Source organism: Salmo salar, chromosome ssa29, assembly GCF_905237065.1.
Source record: "Salmo salar chromosome ssa29, Ssal_v3.1, whole genome shotgun sequence".
NCBI classification, from domain to species: domain Eukaryota; kingdom Metazoa; phylum Chordata; class Actinopteri; order Salmoniformes; family Salmonidae; genus Salmo; species Salmo salar.
The window spans coordinates 9,546,700-9,557,959 of NC_059470.1; the positions used below are offsets into that span (position 1 = coordinate 9,546,700).

The 11,260-nt window shown below is 40.9% G+C and overlaps 1 protein-coding gene across 2 annotated transcripts in view; it reads left to right on the forward strand.

Moving 5' to 3' along the window:
* Nucleotides 1–9,224, forward strand: part of lmbr1 (limb development membrane protein 1) — a 69,296-nt gene extending 60,072 nt beyond the window's left edge. For both annotated transcript variants that reach the window (XM_014180667.2, XM_014180666.2), the window contains 2 exons: nt 2,987–3,148; nt 6,222–9,224. In XM_014180667.2, coding sequence (XP_014036142.1) covers nt 2,987–3,148; nt 6,222–6,307 — 248 coding nt within the window. In that variant the 3' untranslated portion in view covers nt 6,308–9,224. The remainder of the gene's footprint in view (nt 1–2,986; nt 3,149–6,221) is intronic.
* The last annotated feature ends 2,036 nt before the right edge of the window (nt 9,225–11,260 follow it).

An 11,260-nucleotide genomic window follows, 5' to 3' on the forward strand; every position in this document is an offset into this window, starting at 1 on the left:
GCCTAATTTTGACTTGTTTTAAGGACATTACATCAAAGTTGGATCAGCCTGTAGTGTGGTTTTCCACTTTAATTTTGAGTGTGACTCCAAATCCAGACCTCCATGGGTTGATAAATTGTATTTCCATTGATTATTTTTGAGTGATTTTTGTTGTCAGCACATTCAACTATGTAAAGAAAAAAGTATTTAATAAGATTATTTATTTCATTCAGATCTAGGATGTGTTGTTTAAGTGTTCCCTTTATTTTTTTGAGCAGTATATATCATAAATCGGACTGGTGGAGTTATGTCACACATGCAGCTAACAAGAATACATGGAAATGTCTGCTCTATTCAAAATTACAACCAACTAATTGCATCATTACTGCAAAAATGGAAGAGACAAGGGGGAGAAGGTAAGGAATTTGTTTGTCGGCCTTGCATTAAAAACCTAAATTTGTTATAGAAAATTGGGATAAATAAAAAAAGTATACCAGTTTTATTTAAGGACCAAAAAATTGACAGCTGTGCCATACAAGTTGAAAAATAGCACCTGGTTTATGAACTGATACACAAAACAAGTTTTTCAATTGAAATGATTATATAAAATCCTTCCAACCAATACAATGTGCTATATGGGGGGGATAAATAAACAAACGCTCCTCTCTCTGTCAGTGCTGGAGAGATGGATAGATGGAGGAGAGAATCAACCTCACAATGCACTAGCACTGTCTGCAGCACGTCTCACGCATTAGTTCCTCATCAGAATAACCACAGAGGTGTGCATAGCTACATAGAGGACAGGAGGAAGTGGCTACCTAGCCCTATTATCTCAGGGATGAGCAATTTTGCCAGCAATGATATCATTGTGAAGTCTGTACAAGTCGTTTTTGTGAAGTTCTGATGAAGTTCAGGTGTTTGTTCTGTTTATGATTCATACTAAGCATACACTGAGACCAGTGGAGGCTGCTGAGGGGAGGACAGCTCATATTAATGCCTGGAATGGAGTGGTATCAAACACATCAAAGTCGTGGTTTCCATGTGGTTCATACCATTCCATCTACTCCATTCCAGCCATTATTATTATTAGCCATCCTCCCCTCAGCAGCCTCCACTGACTCAGACAAGACATGGCGTGAATGTCTCTGAGTGGCCTGAATGGAGGATTCCCTCTCGGCAGGGGGTCAGACCCGCCCGCCATGAGTTGCACAAGCTGTCTTGGCTACAGCGGAAACGTACAAGATTCTGCTTGTTTACTGTTTGAATTAGATATGTGTACTTCAGAGCAGTTGACTCAGGTGTATGTGTGCAGGTGACGGTGGTCTCATTGATAACCATGATGCCTGGGGTGTTGCTCATTTCTTCCGTTTTTTTTCTTCCCCCAATCGGTTTTTACACGCTAACAAATTGTCTAAGGTCCCACTAACAAAACCGTTTCCTATGAAAGGAATAATATGTAATCCTTCAGACAATGAAAATTACCTTTTCTCAGGAAGAGTGGCATTGGCTGCTAAATCCGTTACATAAAGGGGTTTGTCTATCCTGGATCCGCCATAGCCTGAGTATCTTAATATGCAGTGTACATCAAATGGTTTTGAGGTATAAGCCCTTCTTTCAATTTGGCCTTTCTTGCCTGTTGAAAGAGTTGGCCTATTGAAGAGAGACACTTTCCAAAGTGCCTCAACAGCCGAAAGAACAGGCATTCTTAAATAGTTAATTCGCCGAAACCCCATGCAGTCATGGAAAGGGAAGGGTTTGTGCTTATAAACACAGTGCTCGTCTTGCCACAGGTGTTTGGAAATAAGAACATGTATATTTAGTGCCTGTCTCTGGGAAAGAATCAAGCTATCTTTTTCTCTCCAGATGTTTGCCCTGTGTGTGTATCGATTCCTCTTGGTTTTTAGTCTTTTTTTTTTTTACATTTGACATTTTAGTCATTTAGCAGACGCTCTTATCCAGAGCGACTTACAGTAGTGAATGCATACATTTCATACATTTCTTTTCCGTACTGGAAAGTCCATCAATAAAGTCCAATCATGTAATGCTGCTCATCATTACATCTCAATGGGAATCCTAGAATATTGATAGGCCTACATTCCACATTAGTTAGACAGATAACTCAACCAGGGGTAAGAGCTGGTGTCAGTAATCAGGTTTCAAAGGCTGATGGAAACAGGACATCTTTTTGTGTCTGTCAAATGTATTATGCAAGAAATGGCAGTTGAAACACCTTTTTATGTGCAAATATTGATATAATAACCATCGTTGCGTATAGGCCTACAACCACGATGTGGAAAAGCAGGACAAGTTTATAGGCAGATGAAACAAGTTATGATGCACTTCATATGATGGTTAAGTGCACGGTGACCATGGACATTTCCAATAGGCTAAATATGACGCTACGGCTATTATTTGAATTCTGGTGACATGATGATCAGTGCTTGGCTTCCAATTATCAAATAAAATGATATTTCTCTTATGCATATCTCATATAATCTTATCAGTGTACTCGTGTCTAGAGAGCATGCGCCAAAACCAGATTGGTTAAGTTCGCTATTTAGTGTTTGACGAAACCGTCGGTAGAGATGAAAAATGAGATGGAAACCAATGTACAGAATAACAACTTTGTATTTGTTATTCGGTACATTGGAATTGAATCGCAACAATTCTTTTTAGGAGCGCTACGTCATTATGCGTGTAGTCTTTTATCCACAACAAGTCAGTTTGATGGAAACATCTCTGGTGGGAAAATGAGCACATAGTTTTTTGTGTGCCGGTTTTAGAATATTCACATGAAATATGTCGGCAATTTTAGATGGAAACCTAGCTAATGATGTAGAATTATCAGTGTGCAAATAATGTTATGTTTCATGAGAAACCCCTATGTTCCAGTATCTGAAAATCATCATGATATAGTTGATTGTTTTGTGTTATTAAGTCCATCCACTCAAATGGCGGAACATTGAATCTGGTGGTCTTTTATTTAACATCTTAACACTCTTCACAGGTATCACCAGGTTTGATCTTCTCGGAGACTTTGGGAGATTCAATTGGCTGGGAAACTTCTATATCGTCCTATCGTACAACCTGCTGTTTGCCGTGGTAACTACCCTCTGCCTAGTCCGGAAGTTCACCTCAGCGATCCGAGAGGAACTCTTGAAAGCATTAGGTAACATCTTTATATTCATATACTCATATTCATGTCAAACAAAGCAGAAATTACAAAATGACTGGTTCATTGAGTTACCGGTTTTCTTAAAGAATGCATTGCTATATACAATAATTGAGCCTTGTCAAAGATTATTACAGGCAATGAGAACAATCCGAGGATACTGTTTTCAACAATTGATTGCTTACAGGTTCATTTATATGTTATTTAAGAACATATTGCTATCTATAATAAAGTTGTATGAAAAGAAAGGCAAGCCCATTTCTCAAAGGTTATTACAGACAACTAGAAAAATCCAAGGATACTGTTTTCAGTTATTCGCTTACTTTATCCAGCCCCGGCGGCAGACTGGCTCAGCCAGGCTTCATCGTCTAAATGTGAGGAGTTTGCGTTATATTTCCTTGTAAAAATGGCTAACATAAGCTATGGCAGTGCAGTCCCTGTGCAATACTGAACCAGATTGTCCCCTAACTCGGCCTCCCACCGTTGAGCTAGTTTTCCATGATAAATGAAAGAGCGTTTGAAATCCTCCACCTGTACAGCGTCTTAGATTTAAGTGCCATTTTGATACCTTTTGACCATAAGATATTGGTAGAACTGGTAGTCTGGCGAAATGTTTTGGTCTTTCTGATACTGTGCTAAACCGTTTTTCATTCTGATCTGCCTGGTGAAGAATGAATCAGGGAGAGCAGATATCACCTGTGGAGTCCCTCCAGGGATCTATTCTTGGTCCCCTTTTGTTCTCATTATACATGTTACCCCTTCATAGCTATGCAAATGACACCCAGCTATACATATGTGCAGCACCAGATGGCCCTAATGCTATCAACTGATAGGTTAGTTGTTTTTGAGAGCCTTAATACATTAATGTCCAACAATTTGGTACGTTTGAAGGAGGGCAAGCCTGAGGATCTGGTGATTTGGCTTAAGAGTCCAGAGGGGACAGCGAACTCGACTCATGGTGTGTCTCGTTCTTAACCCTTAGCCTACAGTGGTCGCACCCCGAGGAAATATAATTAACATAACAAAATAATCTCCATCAAAATCCGTCTAAGCTGGAGAGATGTTTTTCTGCGTTTGCTGTGTCTCAATCAACTGCATCCGCCGATACCTCCTGCAGTGAAAGGTGGCAGAGCTAGAGCGGTGTTTGTCAGACCATGAGACATCCCGAAAATGGGTTTTCTCACAAAATCGTATGTAGCGTTCAACCAGTTTGGCGTACAAACTCTATTGAAAGATGACTCTCACGAACACAGTGGTGTTCTCCATTTTGCGCTAGGGTGCCAAAAAGCCTCACAAGACTCGTCTGAAGTCGGTACAGCCTCTTCTGACAAGGTCTGTGGTGTCCGAACGGTTTGGGCTACACACTAATATGACCCCTCGGTGTAAAGCTGAGAATCTCACAAAAATTATGAAAATGTCTAGGTCTGCCTGGCAGGCCGGCCGGACCTGGACTCATCTGAAGGTCCCCGGTACCAGTTTTTTATTTTTTTTAATTATGGAAGTATATATGGAGATAGTTTAATGCCTAAAATAAGGGGATAAATACATGAAGAAAAAAAATCCTGCTCTTATATCTCTGAGATAGGACAGACACTTCAGAACAAACTTCCTTTAGATTTTTTGGGGGACTTTCATTTGGACTGTCTGTTCCAAGTAGTGACTCTGTTATTCAGTGCGTTTCTATTGGCTAATAGCACTAACTCCAAATTCTATGTTTCATCCAATATATATTTGTTGATATCTTCAGGGGTTTTAAATGTCAAAATCAAAAGGCTAAATAATCCCTGGTATGACCATTTTTAAAACAATTCCATATGTTCGCTTAGAACCCTCCCCCGGCTCAGACAGGGCTTAGAAGGTTAAGGCCTGGTACAGATACAACAGCCGTCATAAGCAGAGATGAGATAAAACTAGACAGTTGTATAATTTTTTATAAGCTTTCTAAAGATACAAAAATAAATATGGTCGGCTGAGACTGTTTCTACGGTAACGATGCCTCTGTACCTGTACCTGATCAAACTTTTGAAACAAAGTTGTTTTGTAGCAAAGTGTTTCAGCAGACAAGTATCATAGAATACATGCGCCAGAAACGGGGCACACAATTTAAGCTAGCTATTAACTACAGCAAGTAGCTAGCTTGCTGTCTGCTTGGCTAAACACAGAGCGTCTTAGCACTTTTCTTTGATTGACTAAACTGACAAGTATCGTCTCGCGCCTTTTGCTAAGATTTGACATGTTTAATCTTGGAAACTTCAGCGGCCGTCATGAGACGTTCTAAAACTAGACCGTTCAGGTCAAGCGAACGTTGTTGTAAAGCTAAGTAACACCATCGTGTCTCAGGAGCTGTATCTGTACCGGGCTGAAGACTTACCTTTTTAGCTTGGCTTTTAATTAGTCTGGATATTTTAGATTTTGTTTAGTTTTGTCTTATTTTAATATTCTAATGTCCTATCCTGTTTGTACTTGTGTTTTGCATTCTATGCTGCTTTACTGGTTTGTCATATTTCTTTCTCTATTTTGTATTATTTTATATGTTACAGCACATTGAGTTGCTGCCTCTGTATGAATTGTGCGAAATGAATAAAGTTGTATTATTATTATACGCTTTGTGCTCAGATTGTCTGAACCAAATGAATGCTGTATGATTGCATGTTCTATCATTTTTACTATAGTTATTTGCACTGACGAGATGTTTAACCTTTTGGTTTTTGGTCATTTCAGTAATAATCAATCCAAATGACATATTTCATAGAGAGATGGCGACTTCTGTCACAACTCATAACCTGTTCCAAGGCTGCCTGGGTCTGCATTCTCTGCAACCTAGGCAGCAATATGACTTCTGTGGCTGCAGCCAGATAGATAGATATCAAAATCCACTGTGCCTTTGGACTGATGTGAAGATGATGAGGCAAACGGGGAAAGTCTCTAAAGCTTGTTGTGACAGGCCCAGGATGTCTGATGTAGAAAATGTCAAACGATGGATTCAGTGTTTTTCAAAAAATATATATATATTCCTTGTCTGTGTGTGTCTTTTTAATGACATTTCTGCCCCTTATCTCCTCCTGGCCAGGTCTGGATAAATTACAACTGTCAAACAGCCCCACAGACCCTGAGTCTGGGAAGATCGTGGCCAACGGGCATCAGAAGACTCTGTGAAAGAGACAACTGACACACACACACAGACACACACCCACACCTCATGGCAGCCAAAGGGAGATTTTGACAGTACTGGGATTGAGTCTGTGTAAGAGACTTAGTATACTCCGACAGTGTCTGACGGGCACTGCGAGCTGAGGGGAAGAGTAATTTAGCTTCGTGACATTCCATCTTCTTCCTCCTGGATCGATGGATGCAGGACTTGGACAGGGACACGTTTGAGCCCCCTGACAGACTGGCATCATCACAACAGTTGATGTTGACCTCAACAGTGACTCTGACCATGGGCCACCACGCCGATGTCTGGGGGACTTTCTCTCAGCACCAATGTTCCCCCCCATCTCAATCTTTTCATACATTCGAATTCTACCCTCTACCCATCTCATTCTAACCTCTTGCGTTCCGTGCTTCCCTGATCACTTTTTATCTGTTATCCCCCCTGTAATTGCACTATGCCCTATTAGCTTGGAGGTGATATGTAACCTTTCAATGCAGAGGCTGAAGAGATGCTCGCTGACTAGTAGCCATTTTTACACTTATGTCCTATTTCAATGTCTGTCTGTTTCCACCATAGTTACTCAACCAATGCAGTACATTTCACCAATTTTTAAAATCCATTTTGGTTCTAAAATGCACCTCAAGTGTGTTATTTGAAGAGAAAAAAAACAGCACCTTCTCACAAGTATAATGAGAAGAGAGTTCCTTTTTTGAGAATTAGGAAGTAAATGTGACGTGTATCAGTGGCCATGGGGCAATCACAATAGAATATCTGTGTTATATGTAAAGACTTGGTGGTCTCCCATAGTCACCTTATTCAGTATCTCGCATGTATAGCAGGGCTCGTCAAGCCTGGTCCCGAAGAGCTAACCTCCTGTAGGTTTTCGCTCCAGCCCCAGTTAGAACTAACCTGATTCGGGCTTATCAACCAGGTAATTATTAGAATCAGGTGTGATGGATTAGAGTTGGAGACAAACCTACAGGACAGTAACTCTCCAGGAAAAGGGTTGGCGAGCCCTAGTGTATGGATGGCTTCAGGTTTGATAAGTGGACTTTTGTTGTTTTGTTTAAAATATCCACACATTTTGAAAAGATGATGGCATTCTTTGATAGACTTACTTGCTGTTGAACTCTCCTGCATTAAAAACAAATTGTACTGATTACTCTTATTCATTTTACATGTCCCATTCAGTTGCTTTGCATGTCCTCACAGGCGTCTGTGTATGGCCACTTCTTCCCTCTTTGCAGAGCTTGCTGGTACATTTAGTGCCCGTTCACCTAAGTGACCACACCAGAGATCAGTCAGTGTCTCCTCCATTGACACAGACTGAATGGAGAGGTACTGTAGAGGAGTTAGGAGGGACTAGCCAATCCTTCCATCTTTCTGGTCGTCTCAGGCCAGTTGTGAATGTGTCACAATGTGCTCATTTTATTTTGCGTTACACACTCTGCCCTGTGCGTTCATTATTTTGTCTCAATTTGAATGACTCTTGTTTAGTTGCTGTTGATTGCGATCACTCTCGAGATGGGAAAACTATAGAGTGATCCACACGTCTTTTTTTGGTTCCAAAGAGCAAAGATCGCAGCTTTCAAAGTTTGGTCCTGTGGGTGGATGTTCTGAAAATGTGTGTTGGTAAGCTTGATCTCCCCAAATAACTACTATGCTATTTTGACATTTTTTTTTATTTATTTCACAGGGCACTAAGCTTTGTTTAACCTCCTTTTTATTGTACATTTTGTATTTACATGTCAATTAAGTACATTTGTAAAGCGCTTTTCATTATAAAGAATAATCTCAAAGTGCATAAGATAAAAAAAAATCTAAATACATATTTTAACGCAACTAGACAGGGTCACTGAGACAAAGATCCAAGCTGACACTACAAGGTACAAGGAGCACAGCTGTCAACAGAAAGCCTTCCTAAAGAGAAAGGTCTTTAGGCCCGTTTTAAAGGAACCCAGAGTCTGTGGTGCCTTCAGGTGGTCCGGGAGGGCGTTCCAGAGGCTGGGGACGGTCGAGCTGAATGACACTCCATTATAGTCAATAGCAAATTATCCCAAATGGCACCCTATCTCCAAAGGTAGTGCAATATGTAGGGAATAGAGTGCCATTTGGGACAAACAATTATGCTATCACTGCATATTATTGGTAGAGGAAGCACACCATAAGCTCAACATTACAATCGTACATTTCCAATGAGTTTGAGGTGTACACAGTCTGGGCCTGTTCCAGTCCAAGGGAACAGTTTTGGTTGCCTTAGTTTTTCCTCACTTGCCGAGGGTTTGAAATGTTGAAGCGTGGCCTGTACTGTAGGTGGAGTAGCTAATCAGAAGCGTTATGCCCACAGGGGCATGTGCCCCCTCAGATTTGTCCTGTTTAGTTGTTTCTCTGTAATACTGCTAGACCTAGAAATGTCATGAAGTTGACTTTAGCTAGCCCAGATAGGTTCCCAACCTCATAACTAGCCACCAAAAAGCCATCAGGCAAGTTCGAGTAGCTAGCTCGTCTAACTATCTTAGCTGGTACACCTGCTGGCTAACTTTAGAAAAGCAAGCAATAACTTAGTGTACTGAATGAGACTTGCATTCCTTTCAATCTTTTATTCAGATTTGAGCAGAAGCAAATCTGCATACAGTTTCTTTAAAAATGAACCAGGAGGATACAGACCGCTCAAGAGGTATGCAGAATATATATATAATTTTATTACATCGAAATAAGCATGATTATTGCTCTGGAACGCAGTAAAAAAACAGCCATTCTCACGTACTTTGTGCCACCTCACATTTTGGATGTAGCTATTCTGTTTCTGCATATAATTTCCTACAAATGAACGTGAATGTATTTTTTTTTTACCATGTTCTTTGCTATATGTGTGTTTTACGATGTTGGTTTGTTTGCAAATAAAACAACGAAAGTCGACATTGCTTTTTCATTTCAGTTATATCTAACTTCAACAGCATTTGTGGTGTACATCACAGGCTTCCTTTTGAGATAAGAGCACACTTGGCACAAGTTAGCTTGCTGTTACCATGGCAGTATCTGTCTGTAAGAACTCTTGACAAGTCACAGTATTCTGGAGGACTGGGACTTGAGGAAGAATTGCACTTTATTGGTATGGATGCCTGAAAGTGATAATTGATTTGTGCATTTATCCTTTGATTAATGCATTTAAAGTCTGTTCATACAACAGGAACACCTTCCTTCCTTCTGTCATTTACAGCCTGCAAACCACATAAGAACTGCTGGAAGAGCTCAATCTAAACATTCACAAATGTATACGATTTCGCAAATGTTTACATTTTAAATTCTGGAGGTATTGTAGAAATATATATAATTTATTTGGCTCCATACTCCAGCATTTTGGACCTGAGATCAACCGTTTTACGATACTACAGTACAGAATGTCACATTGAGGGTGTTTTCATACCTGTTTTACCGTTTAGAAATTAATGCACTATGTATCTAGTCCCTCCATTTTGAAGGTGTCATAAGTATTGACAAATTCACTTAGTGTGGTAAATTGTCAAGTTTAGTATTTGGTCCCATATTCTGAATACTTATACATTGTAGATGTTACCATGATTACGGATAATCATGAGTGAGAAAGGTAGATGCAGAAAGATCATGCCCCCAAAACATGCTAACCTTTCACCATTACAGTAACAGGTTAGCATTTTCTAGAGTATATCTACAGTGCCTTCCGAATGTATTCAGATCCCTTCACGTTTTCCACATTTTGATACGTTACAGCCTTATTCGAAAATTGATTTTTTTTCCCCCCCATCAATCTACACACAATACCCCATAATGACAAAGCAAAATTTACATTTTTGCTCATTTATAAAAAATAAACTCATATTTACATAAGTATTCAGACCCTTTACTCAGTACTTTTGTTGAAGCACCTTTGGCAGCGATTACAGCAGAGTCTTCTCAAGCTCTGTCAGGTTGGATGGGGAGCGTTGCAGCACAGCTATTTTCAGGTCTCTCCAGAGATGTTAGATCGGGTTCAAGTCCGGTCTCTGGCTGGGCCACTCAATGGCATTCAGGGACTTGTTCCAAAGCAACTACTGTGTTGTCTTGGCTGTGCTTAGTGTCGTTGTCCTGTTGGAAGGTGAACCTTCACCTCAGTCTGAGGTCCTGAGCACTCTGAAGCAGGTTTTCATCAAGGATCTGTCTGTACTTTGCCTCGTTTCTGACTAGTCTCCCAGTCCCAGCAGCTGAAAAACATCCCCACAGCATGATACTGCCACCACCATGCTTCACCCTAGGGATGGTGCCAGGTTCTCTATATGTGACGCTTGGCATTCAGGCCAAAGAGTTCGATCTTGGTTTCATCAGACCAGAGAATATTGTTTCTCATGGTCTGAGTGTCTTTAGGTGCCTTTGTCAAACTCCAAGCGGGCTGTCATGTGCCTTTTACTGAGGGAGTGGCTTCCATCTGGCCAGTCCACGATAAAAGCCTGATTGGTGGAGTGCTGCAGCGCTGGTTGTCCTTCTGGAAGGTTCTCCCATCTCCACAGAGGAGCTCTGTCAGAGTGACCATCGGGTTCTTGGTCACCTCCCTGACCAAGGCCCTTCTCCCCTGATTGCTCAGTTTGGCTGGGCGGCCAGCTCTAGGAAGAGTCTTGTTCATTCCAAACTTGTTCCATTTAAGAATGGAGGCCACTGTGTTCTTGGGAATCATCAATGCTGCAGAAATGTTCTGGTACCCTTCCCCAGAGCTGTCCCAATCGACACAATACTGTCTTGGAGCCCTACGGACTATTCCTTTGACCTCATGGCTTGGTTTTTGCTCTGACATGCACTGTCATTTGTGGGACCTTATAGACAGGTGTGCATGCCTTTCCAAATCATGTCCAGTCAATTGAGTTTACTACAGGTGGACTCCAATAAAGTTGTAGAAACATCAAGGATGATCAATGGAAACCAAGATGCACCTGAGCTCAATTTCG